Source organism: Haliaeetus albicilla, chromosome 27 (assembly GCF_947461875.1).
Source record: "Haliaeetus albicilla chromosome 27, bHalAlb1.1, whole genome shotgun sequence".
NCBI lineage: Eukaryota > Metazoa > Chordata > Aves > Accipitriformes > Accipitridae > Haliaeetus > Haliaeetus albicilla.
The window spans coordinates 4132259-4154771 of NC_091509.1; the positions used below are offsets into that span (position 1 = coordinate 4132259).

A 22513-nucleotide genomic window follows, 5' to 3' on the forward strand; every position below is an offset into this window, starting at 1 on the left:
CTGCACACATGTTGCCTACTTAAGTCCTTGCATGAGGGCTGGAAATCAGTACACAAGAGACTTGCCTTCTTGTTTTTTGAAGACCCTCATCCGTGGCCCCCCTCGGAAGACCTACAGGCATCCATCCCCACGAAAGCAGTCTGTGAGCCCACAACTCTGAGCGGGGCCTCTGATCAGAGGCAGCGTTCTTCACCATCAGCTGCTTTAACATACGACTCGTTTCAGTGTTCGTTTTGACAAGCCCAGCCTTCTCCACTTAGACAACAGAGAGCTAATCATGCAGACAGAGTTCTGCATTTTACTCTGGTGGCCGAGGGCAGTGTGCCTGGATTCAAAGTGACCGAGTCCTTTACCACATTTAACTATTAAAGCATGCACCGGGCCTTACACGTGTCTAAACTCTCTAATTTCCAAAGGACAACTCAAAAGGTAACGCCAAGTGCATGTTTAAGTATTGCTGATTAGGCTGCAGAACTCTTGTCAATGTTTATTAAAACTCGGAGGGTCTTTGTATATTGGGAACTTGCATGAAGAAGTGAAATTAAAAAACCTTCTGCTAGAAGCTGGAAGGTTCTGGCATAATTGGTATGTCACCTGGAAATGCAAAACGCTTACTCAGGTACTTAATGTTGTAAATCCTTATCGTTAATACAAAAAGTGCTTCTCTGCAAAAAATCAACTCATCTCACTTATTTCTTCAACAGAAGACAACAAACAAATACAGTGTTATTGCCTAATGCCATAAATCTCAAAAGTTGATAGGCAGCGATTTAAATACCAACTATAACATATTTACTGTACAATTAAGCTGCTGTTTGATTGGTTTAATAACCTTAAAAATTCATAGTACTACACAAGACAGCAAGGTGTCTCAGGGATATGGGAGGCGGACCTTACCTAAATCTACCATGAGAAGACGAGTGAGAGCAGTGTAGAACACTGTCCGGCACCTAAGGTCACTGAGGCTGTAATTATCACTGATGCCCAAGAAAGGGAAGTGCTTACTCTGTTGAAACATAAGTGTATGAAAAGTTAAGTGTTCTACAAAATTTACTACACACAATGCTTTTTAACATTGTAAGAAAACTTACTGTGTGATTTTGAAGCATGAATTTCACGGCCTCTATTTTCACAAGCTTTTTCAGGAGACTATAGGTACCAGGTGTTAAGGAAAAATCAGCCTCGCAGCATTATGATTACATTATCAGGTTGTACAAACTTTCAGGAGTTTTTAGTGAGAAAAAAGTCCTAACTGAAACAACAAGCTTATGTTAAAAAAAAACAACCAACCTGAATTTCATCTAGAAATATATGTCATAGAGATATTCTTTAGAACATTAAGACCATAATCTATTATTAATTAAAGCAATTACTTTTCATGGCGTATATTCTAGTCACAAAAGAGACGAATGAACTGAATGACTTTTATAATTAAACAGAGAGTTTCTGATAATAAATGGTGCTGGTTTTTCCCCAGATAGGCCCATGTCATCAGCATGTTAAAAACAAAGAAACAAAAAAAAAAAAAAGGTTTTGCAACTGCCTGCATTGAAGACGACTGGCACTTGGCAAAGGGACTGGCAGCAGCCCTAAGCAGCATCGAAGTAATGGCCTCAAAATCACAGAGGTGATCTTCCCGGCCCATCAAAAATCACATTTCATTTGTTACAGTTACGACAGATAAAAATACATCTCATACATACTAAGCTATGTTAAACGCTTAACCAAAGTATTTTGAGATGTATAAGAACTGAACAGAAATTTCTTAAGAACATACAAAGTCTCAGAGCCAGAGGAAAGTCCGTACCCAGTTGGTACAGCTGGGAATTCTGGACGCATCTACGGATACTCCCACAGGAATCCCAGCTCCTCCAACTTTACAAAATACAAAGCAAATCTGACTACTGCTACGCACGACCCGAAATCCCCCACTCCCCAAACTGTCTAAACTGAGGCCGGGACCTGACTACAGGAGCCCAGCGCCGGCCCCGGCCCCCCGCGCTGCTCTGGAGGCGCGTCCCTCCGAAGGTCCGCGCGTCCCTCCGAAGGTCCGCGTGTCCGGGCTGTGCGTGGCACCGGCAAAGCTCCGTGACTCCCAGGCTGGCGGTCCTGGCCCCGCTCTGGGAGGATAAGGATAAGGCCGAGTCTGCGTGCACCCGCTCGCCTACAAAGGCTCCCAGGGAGATGCACGCTAAATGACGCAGAAGCGACGTATTTCCTCGACTGCGCGTGTTGTACAGATCACAGATGCTAGCGTGACTTACTAGGTAGTTATACCTGATGAAACGTCTTATTTTTCTTAAGGTTTCTTGAGAAATATTGAAATCGGAAGTTGAGTTTGCAAAAACTGTGTTATAGAAGCCCTTGTAGTTCAGACGGTTAAGACTCGTTTCACAACTTGGGTCCTCTCCTAGCTCTGTGAATTATGAACATCTTTAATAGCACGAGCGCACACTAATTCCCTGTCTCAGACGATTCAAACATTTGGGGTTGGGCAGAGGAGATAATACTGTGTATTCCAAAACGAGCCATGCCGACATCTTGGTGAGCTTTTGTACAGAGGTAACCGCTGCCACCAGGGGTGTTTGTAACAAGGAGCAAGAGAACGGCCAAAGCAACGGCCTGGGTTTTCTGACTCCTGCTTCTCCTTCATTTGACATAAAATTCCGGTATGACTTTCAGCCAGTCAAATTTCACTGTCTCAGTTCTGCATCTGTAAAATGGGGATGTAAAAGGCTTTATGATATCCAAGTATACTAATAGACTTTTTCAGGAATGCCACAGAAAAATTCAAACCCCAGAAACATTCATAAGTACTGAAGGCATCACATGGATGAAATGACTTACGGGCTTGTACATTCTACAATGAATAGTATAAAAACTATTAGTTTACTGAACACTGTTGATCCCTGACATTGATCAAGTTCTTAAGAAATAATCAGTACGACTGCATAACTTTAGACTGTACAGTAGTGCCTACAGTCCTGTACAAACACAGAAGGTTTTACAAATACCCGTAACACTTATTATTGTTACTATTTTCTTTCCTTTTTTTTTGTTTTGAGTGCTTGCTTCACTCTGCCATTACTCCACGTAATTGACTGAAGAGTTCGATTACTTTTATGGGAATAAACAATTTCCCTTTTCATTTTAAATGGATTAATTTTTTTTTTAAACAGGTAAAAGTGTAAGAATAGGTTTTATAGCTGCTATTGGAAAATCTCCTAATCTAGTTTTAAGATGATGTTCCTCTGTCAATCTATAACATTTGACACATATTACCTGGTTTTATATTGCAAAGCTACATAGTTGTTCCCCCCCCACCCATTACAAGGGAGAGCCTTTCATAACATAAAGCTAACAAAGACATGGATAAAGAATTTTTGAGAGACTATAAATATTTTACCCCAAGTTATTGTAGAAAATAACAATGAAACTGTAGTTATTTTTCTACAAAAATATACAGTGGAAAAGTTAATTATTAGAAAGAACTAAACATGCATGAGAGAGCACTATGGCTTCAAAGACATAAAGGAATGACTAACATATTCCATTATGTAAATGAATTCAAAGATATTTCACGACTGATCAGCTAGGAGGGACATAATGATTTATAATTCAAATAACTGAGCTTTGAAATCAAATTGGGCTAATATATTTCGAAATATGCAAACCTGGAATAATTGTGAAAGTAATGTAAACCATGACACCAGCTCCAATCATTTGTTGCCTTTGTTGTTAATACTGTCCTATGTTTTTTCTTTTCTTTTTTTTTTTTCCTTTTACATAGTACAGTTGCTGGAATTATGGTTTGCTTTTAATTCTAGATTATCCTTTAGAAAAAGGCTATTATACACATAAAAAAAGAAAAAAATACCAATTTCTAAGACTGTGTAGAAGCTGACTGATGTACAGGAAAGTACCGAAATTAAATAAATTATTATTTTAACCTTTCAGGCTAGCCACAATTTAATCTATATCAAATACTGAAAATTGATCCACTGGATCCAGCATCTTAACAATACACTATTTCTTTCAAAGCAATATATACTTAATGCCTTTTAAAAACCTCCTAATATAATGTGAAAAGGCCAAAGTTTGCAATGCCAGGAAGTAGTTATAAACTACTTCATATGTTTGAAATAAAAAGTACTTCAGTATTATTATTAAAAAAAAACTATTGGTAGAGTTTTTAATAGGAAAAAAATACATATCTTTAAAAGCCAAAATGACCAGTGAAATTGGGTTGTACATCATTTTCTGGGAAAAAGGAAAAACAGCCTCGACAGGTGTAATTTATCATTTTTCTGATTTAATACCAAAGAAATATATTAAAATAATAAAAAGAATCCTGAAATCCTCAAAATTTGTAGTGATAAATAGCCCTCCCTGTCTTTATTGCATTATGCCTACTAACAGAAATATTGCATGGTGGATTTTGCCAGACAAGGACGATTATTTTCCAATAAAAAGTTGCATATTAAATTCCAGCACAAAAGTGGGTGTCTAATACTTTTGAAATCTTTTATGGTTTGCCAGGGAACACAATTTTAAACTTAACTAATACAACATCACGGTGAAGTGAACCAGCATTAAAGCTGTCTTTGTACAACCCCACCCATCTAAGCAGAAAAGCTACTGTTCTCAGAATTTTTGTTTGAAGTATTTCCATCGAAAAGTAATTGCCTAAATTTTTGGTATTTATGTTTTTAGTTAATCTCTCTTTTTACTAGTCTATAAACATTTCACATTGAAGTTTAAGATGTATGTTTATGAAGGCAGTGCTGCTTTACATCCTGACTATGCACAGGGGTCTGAAACTGCTCTTGCAGCAGTTAGCAAGTTTTTGCAAAGAAAAAAACCACAGTTTCATCACAGTTCTACTCTTCAGGAGAACTTAGGTTATTAAATATCTACTTTTTCATCCTTTCTAGGTCCTGATATTATTATATCTATTTCATGAGCAGAAACTCATTTACTGCAGATATAATTTGAGTAATTCGAAAACTAAAACTATCCAGACATTTCAGCCTTGGAAAGTATTATTTGCACCAATAGTTTATACTGACTCTCATTTTTGAGAGCTACCATGTGAATACATGCCTTTGAAAGCCTCCAGAAGACAACATGAAATGCTAGATGCTTGTTGGCTTTAGCAGTAATATGAGGCTGATTATTTCAGCAAGTATACATACATAAATAAACTGGTAAGCACTTTACGTTAGGTGCCCCGTGTTAAAATTCTTGGTTATTTTGGAAGTGTTTTGAACCCCACTGAAGCAATAAGTATTAAAGAGGACAGAGCTCATTAGTCCCTTCATAAATGTTATTAATGAAATAAATGTCTCCCCTTCTGTTTTTGTCAAATTCCTTAGTAATGTTTCAGTTTCAAGTCCTTTTCAGTCCTATTTCTGTGATGCCAGGAGACCATAAACACATGCATATTTAAAATATCAAGTTAGCTGCTTAATGGTATTTCAAGTAAACATATAGAAGTACACATTGTATGATTTTCATTAAACAAAATTCACTTACAGAATGTGAAAACCCACACTCATCTTTCAACTCAAGGAAATATATTAAAATTCTTCTTATATGATTAGAGTTCTACAGAGAAATAAAATGATACCAACTGTCATATTCCAGGTACCTTCCCCTCTGCTTGTCTAACAATCTCCTCTAGAAAATTACTGAAAAGTTGTTTTTATTTTAAAATAGTGAAGGATTTCAATATTGAATGTTTTCATGAGCCCTGGTGGTTTATTATCTGTCATATACTTTTAAATACTGTGTCACATAAAAACCAGCTACTACTTTTTTTAAATCTTCTTGCTTGATTGACTGAAAATTCAAAGAGCAAACATTCTTCTGCAACTGACGATAAGCGAGTGAATATTAGAACAAGATACAAAAGGTTTGCAACAGACAGCAAGTTAGCATCCATGATTTGGGTAAGAATTTCACAAAAATACTTGAACCCAGACAAAAATTCACATGCAAAATCAGGCTGTTTTACCAGTAGTAATGACACTGACACAGTGAGGAACTTAGAATCAGGCAAAGACAAAACATGTGAAGAGGCTTGTGTTTAAAAATCTAACTTGTGCTTCCTATCTTGGTTGACTCATCCTCAAAGTAGAACCAATCCTGTTCTCAACTGCTAACAGAATCAAGCCTGTTCTCAATGTTGTTGAACTCATCAATGGGATTGACTTCAAGAACATTAGGAATGAGACAGATGACCATAAGCAACTAGTTATATGATGTCTCTTTTGTTGATAAGGAGTAGGTGGAAATAAGCACACCTTTTAAAAACTATACATAGAAAAAGATAAACCAAAATGAATAAATATTAATATCGTAATTGGTTTGAAAATGTGGCATACAAAACATCAAAAGTCTTATATTAATTTTTACCTTATTATTTTCAAATAATATGTTATGCCATATACAATAAAAAGGATATCCAACAGAAAGGTCATTTAGAAACTGAAGTGTTCTTGAAATCACCGGCTCACATCTTCCCCGGTATTTAAGGTTTGTAACACTAGAATAAACAAAACAAAACAAGGAAGTGAGATTTTATAATACATTTTCCTCTTTTTGAGAAGTGCAGTGCAAAAGCTCAGAGTAGTAGCACATTATACTACGAATGTATTTCTGTGATATGTCTTAAGATTTTCCATTTATGAGACAGGAAATGCTATAAAAATGTGCCATGTCTTTTTCCTGAACAAAGGATTCAAACATTTTTGTAATATTGTAAAAAATACATTCATTTTAAAAAAATCCATCATCTGTCATAATGAAATAAATTATCTGAAGCTTACCCCTACTTATATCTATCTTACTCACTTCTCAACACAGTATCTGGCCACTTAACTTCTGTAGTATTTATCTGCCCAATTCTTCACAAGATAAAAACAAATTGCTATAAATTCCCTAGGAAAATTTCCACAGGAGAAATGGGGCACAGAAAAACTAAGGGCCAATTCACAGAGCTACTGATATACCAATTCCCAGTGAAACTCTGCCTTGCAGTTCTTGTGCTAAACCCTATTTTAACTCTTCCCTACACCAAACACTTAACTAAAGTCAAGATACATAGGGGATACTGCATTTCCCTAATTGAACCCCTCTCAGACATTTAGGAGGCGCACTCTGATTAAGGAACCAATGCATAAATTGTGATATAAGATAATGCTAGACCTATGATCAAGCCTTGGGGAACACCACATAAAACAACCTACTATTTCTGACAGCAGCTCCTTATAGTTAGCCTTTCAGTGAAACCACGCAGCTAACCCTTGCTCTCCTACCCTCCGTAGGTTCAGCGTGAGCCGTGGAGCACGGAGCCGGGACGCCCTGCAGCTCCTGCCGTCCTGGGTGCAGGTCGGCGCAAAGACACCCGAGTGACTTGGGCTGGAATCTGCTGGGTGCACCTACTCGATTTATTAGGAGGGGAAGAGGCGGCATTAGCCTTCAGATGGAAGGGGTAAATTGAAGCCGGTAACGCGGAGGAACGTAATCTTTTTTCCAACGAGGAGTGGTTACAACAGTAAGTTAAGACTCACTGATCTTGCAGGCTGTCGTCTCCCGGCTTTCTTAGGGGAATGTCAGCAGGCCAGTGCCAACAATCCTACTCAAGTCTGAATGTCTGATACTTTCTGTTTCTGTTGTAAACTCCAGCCAATGAGTCCAAGAAGAAATTGCCCCCTCCCCCAAGCAGCTCAATGCATTTACCACTTAATTATACGCTGACTACTAGTAACTTTTTTCTAGTATTCCTTTGAGAATCCAAGTTAGGTTGACAGGCGTATAACACGTTGCGTCCTCTTAGTTCCCTTTTCTGTAGGCAAGTACTGTGCCCTACTCTTCCAGGACATCCACCATCACCCTCAATTGCTCGAAAACCCAAAAGAAAGTTGAATGCCCCCTTCCTCCAGACAGGGAGATAATGCTGCGTAGAGGTTCACAGCAGAGTTTCTGATACTGGATTCATCTGGAGAAATAAAAACAGGCCATCACAGCCTTTTGAAACACAGTCCATCCAAATGAAAAGGCAGCACAACTTCCTGGCTCAGAAGCCCTGGCACCTATTTCTGATCATGATATCAAACTGCTAGGGTCTATCTCAAACTGCCAGGTGACCAAGAATAAGTCATTTCAGATTTGCATGCCTCAGTTTCCTTGTCTGTAGAATATGCATAATGATTCTGACTTTAAGCTGTAAGATCTATTGAAGAAAGACCATGATGTAAGAAGTATAATCAGTACCAGCTATTTATACCGGGCTGCAGTAGGATTTAAATTTTGGGAACATAGAACCTGAAGAAGAGATGTTAAACGCCTTAAAATCAGCATTGATTAGTGCTTTTACATATTCACAGGGTAAGGAATGTACTACACCACATAAACTAAATCTCTTTTTCAGGAAGTTATAAACTCAAGAATGCAGTTTAAAGCATCTAACTGTTTAGTATTATTTGCTCAGGAAAAGGCAAATAACAATGCAATTACCAAAGCAGTATTCTTCAATTTAGATTTACAAACAAACATTGATTTACTTTATAAAATCTCTATGAAGAGCTACAGAGGTTCAGATTGCCTTAAAGAAATAGCCCATTCTAGCAAGTCCATAATTCACACTTTATCCCTACTACAGGGAGTTCTGGAGATGTTTATAGTTGCACTAAATCCTTAACAAGTATATACCATACAAAGCAATAAAAATGAATTTGGACTACCCAGATTTGACATCAATATCAAAATCATAAAAAGGCTATTTTGCAAAAGAGCAAAATCTTTGTCCTTCAGTAGCCAGATACAAGACATTTAAAGAAAAACAAGACGTCACAGTGACAGCTTGAAGAGAAAATTAAAACTGTATAAGGAAGGCTCTTCATCCAACATTCAGGGTACTTTGGTACCCTGAATTCATTCTTTCAGTTCATGGTTGTATTTGGATGCTGAAAGATGGAGTAATAATAGAAAAGCTAGAAAGTACTTGTGAGTGAACAGAGGCTGAAAAATTTCAATTATAATCGTAGCAATTCCCATTTCTGTTTCTGCCTTACCAATATCAGGCAAGACACATAAAATGTAGTATTTTAAGAAACATCTACAAAACATTATAAGTATCTGAGAAAATTTTTAAAGATCTAGAGAGGAATCTCATAATACAAAAAGCAGTTTTCCACTATATAAGAAAGAAAAGCCAAGGAATGAAAGAGAAGAAAAATTTACAGCTCTTGGAGAAATCATGGCAAGACAGCGCTTAAATCCAAGTCCTAGTGTCCTTGCCTCTTTCTCTCTCAGGTGGGTTATTGATTTAAAATATGAACTAAATGAAACAGAGTCAAAGAACCAATCACAAAGTTTCAGATGAGTCACAGAAAATAAGAGCTTCATCAAAAGCTACGCCAATGCCAAATTCACCAAAACATCTATGGTAGATGAGCACTGAACACATTTTAAAGGCACATACAGAAAAAGTGGAAATGAAAAAATGGCAGAGTATTTCCAGTTTTGGTAACTGTCGTGGTTTAACCCCAGCCAGCAACTAAGCACCACGCAGCCGCTCACTCACTCCCCCCCCATCCAGTGGGATGGGGGAGAAAATCAGGAAAAAGAAGTAAAACTCGAGGGTTGAGATAAGAACGGTTTAATAGAACAGACAAGAAGAAACTAATAATGATAATGATAACACTAATAAATTGACAACAGTAGTAATAAAAGGATTGAAATGTACAAACGATGGGCAATTGCTCACCACCCAGCCAGTCCCCGAGCGGCGAATCCCTGCCCCCCCCTTCCCAGTTCCTAAACTAGATGGGACGTCCCATGGTATGGAATACACTGTTGGCCAGTTTGGGTCAGGTGCCCTGGCTGGGCATGAGAAGCTGAAAAATCCTTGACTATAGTCTAAACACTACTGAGCAACAACTGAAAACATCAGTGTTATCAACATTCTTCACATACTGAACTCAAAACACAGCACTGTACCAGCTACTAGGAAGGCAGTTAACTACATCCCAGCTGAAACCAGGACAGTAACAACACCAGTATCAAAATACTGAACTACACACACACACACAAAACCAAAAGAGCAACACTAACACTGATCCATGCCAAAAAGCTGAGAATTTGAAAAATTTAAATGAAACAGCATTAAGAATCCAGTATGCTTTGAAATATTTGCTTTTAGTTTGCCTTTAGTAAGAAGACAAGAATAAAACCTTAGCCTCTAAAAGCTGCACGAAAGAAGCTTCCCAGCTTTCCAACCTCCAAACTCTCCAGCTTGCTATGAGACTGTCTGTCACCACGACTGCTTACTAATGCACTTCCATCAGCACACCAGACATCTCTTCCCTTAATACAGTGACTGAAAAGTATTATTTCAAGAGGCTGTGTATTTTTAACCTAAAATCTAGAAAGAGAAGATAAATAATGATTATATACTCCCGTTTACAGTCGTCTGGGAAAAGGGTTACCATATCATCCACAGAAGAATCAAAATTCTTTGCATGTTCCAAATCATTATGATATTTGGCCAGGGAAAGAATCAAGGTAAAGATATCCACTTCCAGCCTCTTCAATCCATTCCATGACTTCCCCCACCCCCAACCTATTCTACTGTCCTTAATTTCCTGTCCTGTCCAGTTTAGGATTTGGAGAAACACCTCTTCAGACACAGGGACTGTATCACACTGCTCTTAAAAGTTCCGTGTGCTGCACAGCGAAGGACAGCCCTTCGTACAAGGCGTAGCAGTCTGCATGGCAGTAGTGGATGGGAAATGATCCTACTGGAGCATAGGAGTGGAACGCCCAGCTTCCAAGAGAGAACTGAAAAACCTGCAGTGCAATTTAAAAAAGAATTTTAGAGGAGGAGACAGAATCAGGGATGCAAGGTAGAAAAGCAAAAGCAAAGCACAGTCAGCACAGAAAAGGGAGTGCTGAAGAGTGAGTGTACACTGTACAAAGAGAGAAAATCCATTTGGTCACACGGACGGTGGGTACCTTCTCCATTTATCATTGCATGCCAAGGTGCTCAAATATTCCTTACAGGCCATTTGTAAGTGCCCAAAGAATTCATCCATCCTCCTTCCAGGAGACCTTGAACCCCTTCTCTGAAATGTAACAGGCAGGTTCATTATCACAATAAAGCTGAGGAATCCTCGGAATGCTACGCTACCTGCACACATGTAGGTTACTGTACCACACGCGCACAGGAGGTTTGGTAATACGACAAAGAAGCAGTTGCAAAAGATAAGTTGCTTCCAGCCGAAGAGATGACGACTGCTGTAAATCAGCAAGTTTGGGTGTGGTTTTTTTTTTTCTTGTTGTTGTTTGGTTTTTTATTTGATTTTTTTTTTCTTGTTGTTTTTTAAATAATTAAAGCAGAGAGTAAAAAGCTTTTAAGCTTGCATAAGTATGACATGAATTGGAAGGCCTGAACCATGTAAATTTAGGAACAGTCTCAGTCTCAAGTTAAAGATATTACAAATATACTTGCATTATAATAATCATAAAGTTAAAAAAAACCCATACATTTTAAACAAAACTTTTGAAGTTGCTTAAGGTGTGTGCTATCCAATTCCCATTACAGTGCAAGAAAAATGGGCATCCAAATCCCCTAAAAAGACTTTGAATATCTCTTCCTTATGTGGTACTTAAGTTTCAGTAATAACAAAGATAGCAATTTCTTGGCAAGAAAGCTCTGTACAGTCATGTTTTAATTATTTCTTGTAGATTATCATCATTTACAATGAAAGCTCTCTGTGGCTCAATGACACTGATCGGATATATACTTTTCATTAGTGCTGGACAAAGGTGAATAGTTAAAAAAATGCATGTTCTGTCATGAATTAAAGTGCCAAGTTTTAGTTTGCTATGATTAATGGAGTCATATCACTATGAGTGTTCAGAATAACATTCAGAGATCCAGGCTTTTTATAGGTATGTATTACTTAAACATTTTCACATAGAAAATCTCTCTATTTATATGTATGTGTATGTGCATCCACCATAGCGAAATCATTACAGCAGTTAAAAAAAAAAAAGGGCAAAACCCCATCCAACAGTAATGTTTGGATATGCATCTTTTATTCTTGTTTCAATTACTTTATCATGACCAAAAATACTAAATATTTGGGCAAATATTTTGTAAATCCGCCTCATGATAAATCACATCCACATGAATTTGACAGTAATTGAAAGGAACCAGAGGAGGCTCACAAAGAGTAAGCGAAGAAAAGGAAAGGTGCTTGCAGCCAAAATAAATACAAAATACTTTCCACCAAATGCCCAGGACAGGCTCAAGGAGCAGATGGACCTAAAACTACTCCAGTCTAAATATTTACTTGCTTCTTACCTATACAGGGAAGGATCAAGGCAGGTAGGCAGCTACTGCTCAAAGGGATGACCAGTGGAAGGAGAGGACTACTACTGGTTTTGGGTACAGCGTCTCACTCCTTGCCTTAAGAGTCCTGGCCTTGGTCCACTTCAAGTAGGCCAAGAGGCATAAGAACATGTGATGTGGCTGTTTGGAGAGGAATTAGGAGCAACAAGGACAGAGAACTCCATAGAGACGGAGGATTAGTCTGTGCCTTTGAAAACCAGTACCTCAGGGCAATAGGTTAAGTAGAAAAAAGTCTAAGGAGACAGGCTGGCACCTTAAGTCATGGTCCTTCTCCAGAGTCTTGTCATCCACTGCAACCCTACTAGCTCCTTCCAAATCCCACTGCTCCCTCTTGCCTGTCCTCACCCTCACATAACTCCTCCCAGCTTATCGCTCCATGAACCTACTCTACTGTTGCTACGATGCTGAACACAGCCGAGAAGACTTAAGATGCCGTGCATAACAGAAAAATTTCGTTTGAGATTAGGTGTTTCTTCAGTTGGCCCCTCCCCTCCCCACATACATCCTATAAGGTGATGGTCAAAGCAAGCAAAGACAGTGGATGCTAAGGGAACCATCCTATAAAATTGCTGGTAAGACTGAGATGAAAATACAGCCATTAATGGATATTCTGACTACATAAAACTCTGTCCCTTCAGAACTGATTTAACAGGAATTCAGTAAAAGGCACATTCATTAACTTCCAATGGGAAGGTGATAAAAGGTCTAGGATCTGATGTGGCAGTAGTACTCCCAACAACAGTCAGAAGGTCTGAAGGACACCTATTACACTGACAAATCTCATAATACTTCTGTATGTTGAAGAATATTTCACACAGCCTTTAGTCCATAAACTGAACGGTGGCTACTGCAGCTACTAGAAGCTGACACAAGTATTTCAAATTGTTTTCTGTTAATGAAAGAACTCACTGAATTTCATCACCAATCCTCCGCTGCAAACCTGCTACTAATGAATTCAAAAGAACAGATTAAAGCTACATACATGAAAGTGAACTACTGAAAACAGAGAGATCTGGGGAAAGACAGCTCAACAGAAAATGTGTTCAAAATCTCAGGAAATCAAAGCAAAATGCCATTTATCCACCTAAACATTACTGAGCTCATACTGGACTTCACGAAACTAGAAACTCCATGTGTCAACCAGTAAGTTATCACAAAAAGAGGTTAAGTCTCTAACAGCAGAACAGAAAAATAATTAATATGTCCTGGTAGACTACAACTTGTTTGACTACCATAAATTCAATTGCTATGTTTACTCCTCATGCTAAGTATAAAATGCTTCCTGCATGCATCCTTCATTGGATTCTTTAATGGCAAAGTGGAAGGAAATAACCTGACATTGTCTTTTGATCATCCCACAGTGCTAATGGCAGATTACAATAAGGTACTTTCTCCAACACTTTCCAATTTGAAAGACTGGTTGCCATTAACCAGGCAACAACATTCTTTCAAGTGTAACTCCTCTATTTCACATAATGATTGGCATTAACAAAACAGAAACTATACAGTCTCGAACACTGTGCAGTTACTATACAAGAATACCACCACATCAACAAGAAAATGCACACTAAGAATTCCCTAGTGTTTCCTTTTAACCTGATGTTAACAAATAACATATTACAAATTTCAGCTACTTATAGAAAAAAATGGATCTGTAGGGTAAGACAGAACAGTAGACTAGTGGCTTTCTAAAATAACAGTGTGATTAAAAATACTGACTACATCCACAACAAAAAAAGGTGAATGGTCTCACAGTCATATATCCTGCCCACTGCTGTTACAAATGTGCTAAGATTATTCTCAGTAACAGAGCACCAGAAATGCTGCCAGACTGGATTGTCCCATCAGACCATAGTTTTTGTATTATATATCAGTATGTTATGGTTTCACACCCAGATTCTCCAACTGGCATGTTATCACTGGGGAGAAGCTCGTTTATTTTAATTGACACAAACATGAATGTGTTTATACAGCGGTTTCACAGCTAACTCTTAAAGCTACTGACTGAATTGTCCATTTCAAGCTGTAACATCCATTCTGTAAAATAAAATTGATCTTCAATCTAATCAAGGAACAATCCATGTTTTTAGGAAAATACAGTAAGCCATGAGGAAAGAGAAAATAAAAATACAGAGTGTGTAATCTAAAAAGCAGCACTGATTTTTGCTTTTTATGTACTTAGTTTTCTTTCAAAATCTTCCATGTAACATTAAAACCCTGACTACGTTTTTTTTCTTAATTTACAATACTTGTGCAAATACAGCCCTATCCAATCTAAACATGCATAGTATTTATCATACATCTTGTTAAATGATATGTTATCTCCTCAACTGGCATAGGCAACAGAGATTTCCTCTCAACGGCAGCAACAAGTAGAAAAAGAGAAGCAAACTGATGCATCTGGTCTCCCAAAACCAGTCCTCTTTACCCCCTTTTTCCTCAGTTGTTCAAGTTTTGCTGTAGTTTGAAACAACAAAATGAAGCCTAGCCATCTAGTACCATGACATGGACTGCTTCCAGAAACTGTACAATAAGTATCCATCAATATTTTCCCATTCATCACCCTCCATTTACCTGTCTTCAAAGCATACTGCAGATAAATATCAAGTCTTGATGGGTACTATTGTTGTCCTAAGGCAAGATATAATACTCAGCTTCTGGTTTCAAGGAAACAAAGCATTTATGCCCTTGTTTTCCACAGAAAAGTTAAGTCATATTAGAAAATGACCTTGTCTTAATTGCTACTATTTCTCAAGGTTGGTAGTCACGGTAGCAAAGGACAAGTCATGTTTCATACTGTCCAAACAGGCAACACCAGTAGAGATGTTTCTCTTGTAGGTCAAAGTCTGCTGAAAGTATTTAAAGGTCTTGTAGGTCAGATTTAGAGGACATGAAGTAAATGACAGGGTGTAGCATCTTCCTCACTGCAGAATCAAGAGGTAAGGTACTTGTTTCTCTTTCTCCAGGCATGCACAGAACTCACTGTCTCCTGGGGACTCCCAGATTTTTTTAGTGGATATTCACAATTTTTCAGAGGGACCATTTTGTTTTGCTTCAAGAGCAAAACTGATTTTAGATGAAACTCTTTTTGAGTCAGGAGAAACTATCAAATCTCATGAAGGACATAAGTAATAAAAGACAAAATCTGGTAGTTTTCCTGGCACCCAAGGAAAGCAGCTGCAACAGAGGCATGAGAAAAAGGCAGCTTCTCCAGAGTAATTTTCTAAGATTATTCTGAAGAGAAAGTATCGCAACACTTATCTGCCAGAATAACACACCATCTTATTCTGCCAAATGCCAGCGATGAGAAGACAGCTGATAATAACGACCCTTGTCTCCTTCAGTATGAGGCCTTAAAATCCTCCCCTGTGATTCTGTATTTTTCAGAGAGCAAATTTTGCCAGATCTTGCCAAAAAGCAATCCAAAAGAGCCTCCCCAAAAGAAAGAAAGATTAGTTCAACTTGGTCAGTTCCCCGCTGTAAATTACCATGAAGCTTTACAGGCAATTCCACTGACATCTGAGAGTGCCGGAGTGAGAAGTGGGGAGGGATGGGGACTGCTCACGCCAGGCGGTCACTGAACAACAGTCTATGAAATCTCAGCTCTATTCCCCCATAAACCATTTTGAGAAGGGATGCCGGCACTGTGGAGGATACATCTAGCTGTAAGTGTTTATTTAGGGGCCTGCAGTAACTTCAGAAAATAAGCTATGGGTGTTTCTGAATGGTTATCCCTTACTTCAAATATTTAAAAATTATGGAAAACATTTTTTCTAGCAAGAGCAAACTTAACAACAAAATACAACTTGGATTTTAGGTAAACATTAAACAAAATACATACAGAATAGAACCCAAGCACAAACTCACATTTTTGTCATAAATGTTTCCAGAACATGGTTGTCGTCTGTAATTCCTAAGACTTCGGACATTCGGGCATACACCTGGAAATAAACATTTCAACAGTAGCATATTACAGACATTCACAAGTACCAACATTTTCAGTTATTCTAAAACTTTCCCTATTTTATTTTGCATGAGAAAAATACAGGCACAAATGCCTGTCTGTCCAACCTAGCTGAAGCATTTGTAAGATATAAGTGTAAGGCTTACAACACTCTCCGATGGCGTTCTGTGAATTTGGGACCGATAGGCTTTTACTTGTCCTTGCATACATTTCTTCCAACAAAGGAGATGCAAATTTTCCACATTAAACTCACTTTGTTGTTCACAGAACAATACAGTCCCTATTAAAAAACCTGTTTTATTATAAAAAACTGCAAAAGGATGGAGAAAGAGTCTTCTCTTGGTCTCTGTCCTCAGTGGGATGCGATTCAACACTGTCCTTTAGCCTGCGTTTGAAAGTTCTTGCGCTGCCAGTCATAAAATCTGGTAAATTAGGTACTCTTCAGACATTCGGTTTTGTGTTCTTGAAGGGAGAACAAAGGCTTTGGCAGCCAAGTAACTTGTAGTTGTATACCTTTCCCCTTTAATTCAGACCCCAGACATGTATTACCAGCCAAGTTTTCCCAGCACCCTACCTATCAGATCAAACTGCTGTTATGACGCAATAACAAATGCACAGAACACATCAAGTATCTTTTTTTCCTTACTGTGTAATCTTCATAAAATTTTCTGGTCGTTTTAGTAGGCTAACATTTAGTTCTGATAAAAACATTTAGTTGGGTTAAATCAACTTCAGAAACAGAAGGGAGACATGTACTGCAAAATTTCTTTTACAATTCTCTGCCAACTCACTTTACCCTGAGCTCAAGTAACTGCTCTTTGCTTATGACTGGGCTAAACACAGATCTACCAGTCAGTACGTTTCATTTCAGTCATTTTAACCTTTTGTGACACTAACCCAAATATTACGGGTTATATGTAATTCTTCCATATGATGTGATCGAGTCAAGTATCACTAAGGTCTGAAATTGGAGCACCAAGCACAGCACATGCAGCCCCAGTTACCCAGCGGTGAAAGCCTGGTGCCATCTAGCTGTCAATTTTGTTCGCTGACATTACATATTCCACACAAATACCAAGGAACTTTAGCTGTCTCAGTACTTCTGTCACTGTACCTAAACTTGCTTGTACCAACTTCCTTTCTGCTACTGATGTAATCCCATGACTTTGCTTAAGAACCAAACCAGCAGTATTCTACCTCTGAGGTAGTCAATAATAATAATACAAGTAATAAATAAGACAATAAAAATTGTATTTTCATGTCCCAAAGACTTCCGTTTTAAATCCGAGCATAATAAAGGCATGAATAAATAAACTTGCAGTTCTAACCAGAAATTGCACCAAGATCAAAGATAACTTAACTTGTAAACTAACTTATCCTTTTATAATTGTATGAATGTAATTGATTGTGACAAAACTCAGTAGTGAAAGGACAATCAAAATATGAACAAATATACAATACAATCCTTCAAACGTTGCAAAATATTATGTTCACACTGTAAATGTGAAGTTATTTATAGTAATTAAACATAGCAGCGATAATATAGTCAAATATAAAAATACCTTCTAATTAAAAAACCCCACCTCTAAATAGCAGACTGCTGAGACGCTATAGCAGCTGCAATTTTAGCAATGTTTAAGAGTTTCTGTATTTGATATGAGGAAAAGAGAAAAAGGGATAGTGAGGAATGTAAACATATCCGCAAACACACACGTGTGCTAAAAGCTTTCCTTTCTGCCAGGGGAAGCCAGGGGGAGAAAGGGAGAGGAGGGAGCCCATGTCGTAGCATTTGTGCTCTGTTGTCACACTAGGCTCTCCCCACATCAGAGTTTAACAAATAAAATACTAAAACAGCAGTCAGTGTTGACAAAGAGCAGTGCTTTAATCCACAATTATCCTTGTAACTCTTACTACTCCTTTTATCATCCATTAGCTTTGATTCCCATTATCCCATCAAGAACTGTGTCAACGCTTTTGTCCCTGGGGATTTCCCACAACTACTAGGATCTGACAGCCAAGCTTGAGTGCTAAGCAGGATCATTACCTCTTAAATCCACTTATCTGATCCACTGAATAGTAAATTGAAAAGCTCATTAACAGCAACAATCTGATTTGTTTTCACATGTGACAGGGTCATTTCAAGTCAGCATGAATACAGTGCTTGTAATAAAAACTACTACCCGCTCCCTAATGTGACAAATTGTAAGCTAAAATAAATGTGATATTTTAAACACCTTCTTCAAAATCATGTTCAAAACCAACACACACTCTTAGCATGCAAAAATAGAAAAGCAAACAACCCTCAACCGCAACAATGAAACGCCCTTAGACTTTTAAGCACTATAAAAAATTAATGATAAAGCATTTTGGACATATAATAATAAAACACACTTCAACAACAAAGACTGCGCTACATATTCAAAAGGCAGAGAGAACCACTGTTGAGAGGGGTCATAAAAGGATGTGGAATCATCACACGTGGAAGCGGTCTCATCCTCAGCTTGGTTCCCATCACGGAGCCCTAAAGGCAAAGGCAGCGCAGGGCCTTGGGGGGCCGGGGGGACCTCACAGCTGCACACCCGCCGGTCTCCTCCCTTTCAGACCTCCCCCTTGCTCTTCCAGTGAGGAAAAAACCACGGCTTATGCTCTTACTTCCCTCCAGACACTCCAAGTAAGGAGCAGGATAATTGACCGTCAGTAGGAAACCACCAGTTGAAGACTTCTGGAAAACCTTTACACCATCATTCCCAAGTCCTTACAACTGCAGGATTTATAACTTCCAAAGCAAACCCTGCATCAACGCATGGCACTGTGCTATCACGCCGTGATATCACCCAAAATGTAAGCTTAACAGTAAAACATCCCACCGTCACCATCTCATTCTGACAGCAGTGCTGAACGTAAGCGAACAATCTGCAGAAGCGGCAACACTCGGCTACAACGTTGGATGACCTTCGCGGGTACGAGGACATCCTCAGGTCCTTAAAGCTAGCTCAGGGTGACACCACCATTGCCACCAGTACCCAGGTGGCATTGCTATATTCAAAGGTGACAGCAATGGTCACGACAGTGAAGAGAAAGAAGAGATCAGCAAAACACCTTCAATAATAATCAGGAACAATTTCAGACATATTAAAGCAAGTGTGAAGGCAAGAGACCCAGGAATCCCTCTTTTTTCCCCTGTTTTCACCATTATAACCACCTCAGTGGAATCAGGACGTTTAAGGAAGACAGCAGGTTCACAAGCTGGGGTGCCAGGGAATTTTTTATGATCTAGCAGATTTATCAGTGGTTCCAATTAGATCACTGTATACTTCCCAACCACTTGAACTGTACCTGCTGCGTTTCAAAAGGATGAGAAAATAAAATTGTGGAAGCAATGTTTATAAAGCAAAGCACTTGTATGAAAACACAGTCCAAGAAAACAGAGACACAATTCAGTAATCACTCTAAAACTTTATCTCCCTGTCTTTTCTACCCTTTGGCCCTAGACAGGCTTAACTTTGCTTTGTCTTTTGAGGTCTTCTGGTTTTGGTACTATCGTTATAACTCTGAAGAAGCTAATTATGTCAATTCTTAAATGTGAAGCAGATTACAGAACTGGGAAGCTCAGAATATGAGTTCCTAAAGGTTGTATGGCTATATAATGACAGTCACAGAAATTCAATAACAGCACTGTATGGAATGTACTCAAACGCACCCCATGAAACAAATTAGAACAGAGCAATGAATCTCTCACACTGTGCAAATAAGAAAACACAAGAAAATGTTGGTTTCTATACGTTTCATAAGGGCTATTATAATGAATTAAGATTTTGGATAATGAATCTTCAGAAAATTACAGTAAAGTTATTACCCGTAGGCACAGCATAAATGCTTAAGATATTATAACTTCCTTGAAGCTCTCCAGGCCTTGCTGCAGAGAACTATCACTGCAACATTAAAGTATTTTGTCATGAACATTGAGGGCAAAACCAGACCTTACCCGTATTTACCCCAACCTGACCGGAGCTGAGCGGGGACAGCCTGGAGCAGCTGGGCTGGAGCCCAGGCGGCAGGTCGAGGGGAGCACCTCCGTCCCCACGCTCCGTCCGGGAATTCACGCAGCGCAGGGGCAACTACCGCACATTTCCGAAGCTGCCGTCCTGCCCCTGACTAATACCCCTGTGCGTCACCCACTAAAACTCCGTACTCATGACAAGGTTCTTCCTCCGTGTCGAACGCCACAACGCATTTAGTAATTTCCACTGCTTTTTAAAATCACACTCAGGTATTCTGAATTTTCAGCACTTAAAAGCTCCATTACAACGCAGCAGAAACCTAGCTTCCAAATCCCACAGACAACTTCTGAAAATCTGAACTGCATCTCCTAATTAGTGTATCAGGGTGCCAGATCATTCGTCTTTACCTCCTGACCAAACTAAGGGCTTAAAAAGCCTTGGCTTTTCTATCCTGTCCATAAAGAGGAAAACTTTGGTCACCACTCCTGACCAGCTGTCTTAAAAAGGGGAAGATCTCAAAACACCCATAACTCAGAGTCTAAACCAAGAAAATGGGCTGGTCTGTCGTTTTATAGTTAGGTCCCTAAATGAAAAAAACCTCCAAAACAGGCCATAAGAAATTGCCTCAGTTTCAGACAGGATTTCTGAAGATTAAGTTGGGCTTTGCACTACATAAAAAGTAGGCTACTCTCCCATTCACTGCTACGTGTGTTCGTAAGCAACCAGAGGAACTACGGCAATTATATAAATGACATACTACCTACTGTCTTACCTATAAACCTAGCTTAATTAAAATATTGCATAAAGTTATCCTCAATTGTAAGAGACCTACTATAAAACAACATTTAAAAATTAGGCTATTGTTATTACAACAAAGTGTTATGTTGTAAGGGAAAGGGTAAATCTGCTGTGTGGCTCAGTCGCTGTTATGGATGTTATTTCCCTCCTCGGCTGTTGAAATACTCTGTCATCACAGGTTCAGGTAGTAAGAGGTATTAACAGTTCCCGCAAAAGCTGTTTCCCAGGCCCTCTTCCCCAGTCCCTTCCCTGTTAGCTCAACGGAGCAAGAGAATTCACAGGAGTCCGGGGTGCGGGAGTGACTAACTCCCCGCCTCCTGCTCTGGGAAGTGCCCATGAGATGTCAGCAATAAACCTTTTCTTAAATGGAAACTGATCTCTATTTCGATGACTTTCTCTCAGCTTTTATTTACTTATTTATTTCTTCCTTTCTTAATTCCCGTTTTCTGAAAATCTTGAAAGAAAGATTTACAATTCTGCTGAACTTACTACGGGAGACCTACTATGAACTAACTGCTGTTATTACTGATGCGGCATGAGAAGCATTCTCTGGGAAAAAAAAAAGAAAAAAAAAAGAAGAAAAAAAAGAAACTGGTTTATCTGCTAGGTCTTCAGTTATCCAATTGTTAAAAAGGTGCTTAGCTTTAAAAGTCTTGTTTAGACTTTCATTTTTGTAAAGCACCATTAGAGATTTTTAATTCCACTGCTTCTTTTGTTCCCCTCCAGGGCTTAAAGTACAAATACTATAGTGAAAACTGAGAAATACTATTAACAGCTACTACTTTTTGAACATCAACTGGAAGATCTTTAGTTTTCAAAGCACAGTTCTGGGCTGCACTTTCCATTAGAGCTATACACTGCACTGCAGAGATTCAAGCCATATATGCAGTCAGGTATTTGCTTAACAAGAAGCCAAAATGCTGCTTTAAAATCCTCTAATGATTGAAATGAACCAATACTGTACAGCTTGCAAGAATAGATTCGTGCCAGTCAGAAACTCCAAAAGATAAAGTATTATAGGTACTTCAGTAGCAGTAATTGACACTCTTACTTGCCCCTGTAACTATTAAAAGTGTCCAGCTGAATTTTATTCAGTTGCTTAATTGCATCTAAATGAGAGGCCCACTCAGCATGCTTATGTGCAATAAACCTCAATGCTAAATCATCAACATTAGCATGGCGCTTAAAAACAAGTAATAAAAATCATAGCTACTTATCATAGTTCTAAAATTTCTCTATCCAAAACTATTTCATTGTACTGACTAAGACAGCTGCAGGTGTTCCGCATCTCTCAGGATCAAGCCTTGAGCACACAAAATTTAGCGGTAT

At 38.6% G+C, this 22513-nt stretch overlaps 1 protein-coding gene across 1 annotated transcript in view; it reads right to left on the minus strand.

Annotated features, from left to right (window-relative positions):
- The window catches only part of RANBP17 (RAN binding protein 17), a 164526-nt gene that overhangs the window by 62390 nt on the left and 79623 nt on the right, over positions 1-22513 (minus strand). The window contains exons 15-18 of the mRNA XM_069772834.1: positions 16289-16362; positions 6467-6547; positions 1092-1155; positions 898-1006 (exon numbers count right to left, since the gene is read on the minus strand). Of these exons, the coding sequence (XP_069628935.1) occupies positions 898-1006; positions 1092-1155; positions 6467-6547; positions 16289-16362 (328 nt within the window). The remainder of the gene's footprint in view (positions 1-897; positions 1007-1091; positions 1156-6466; positions 6548-16288; positions 16363-22513) is intronic.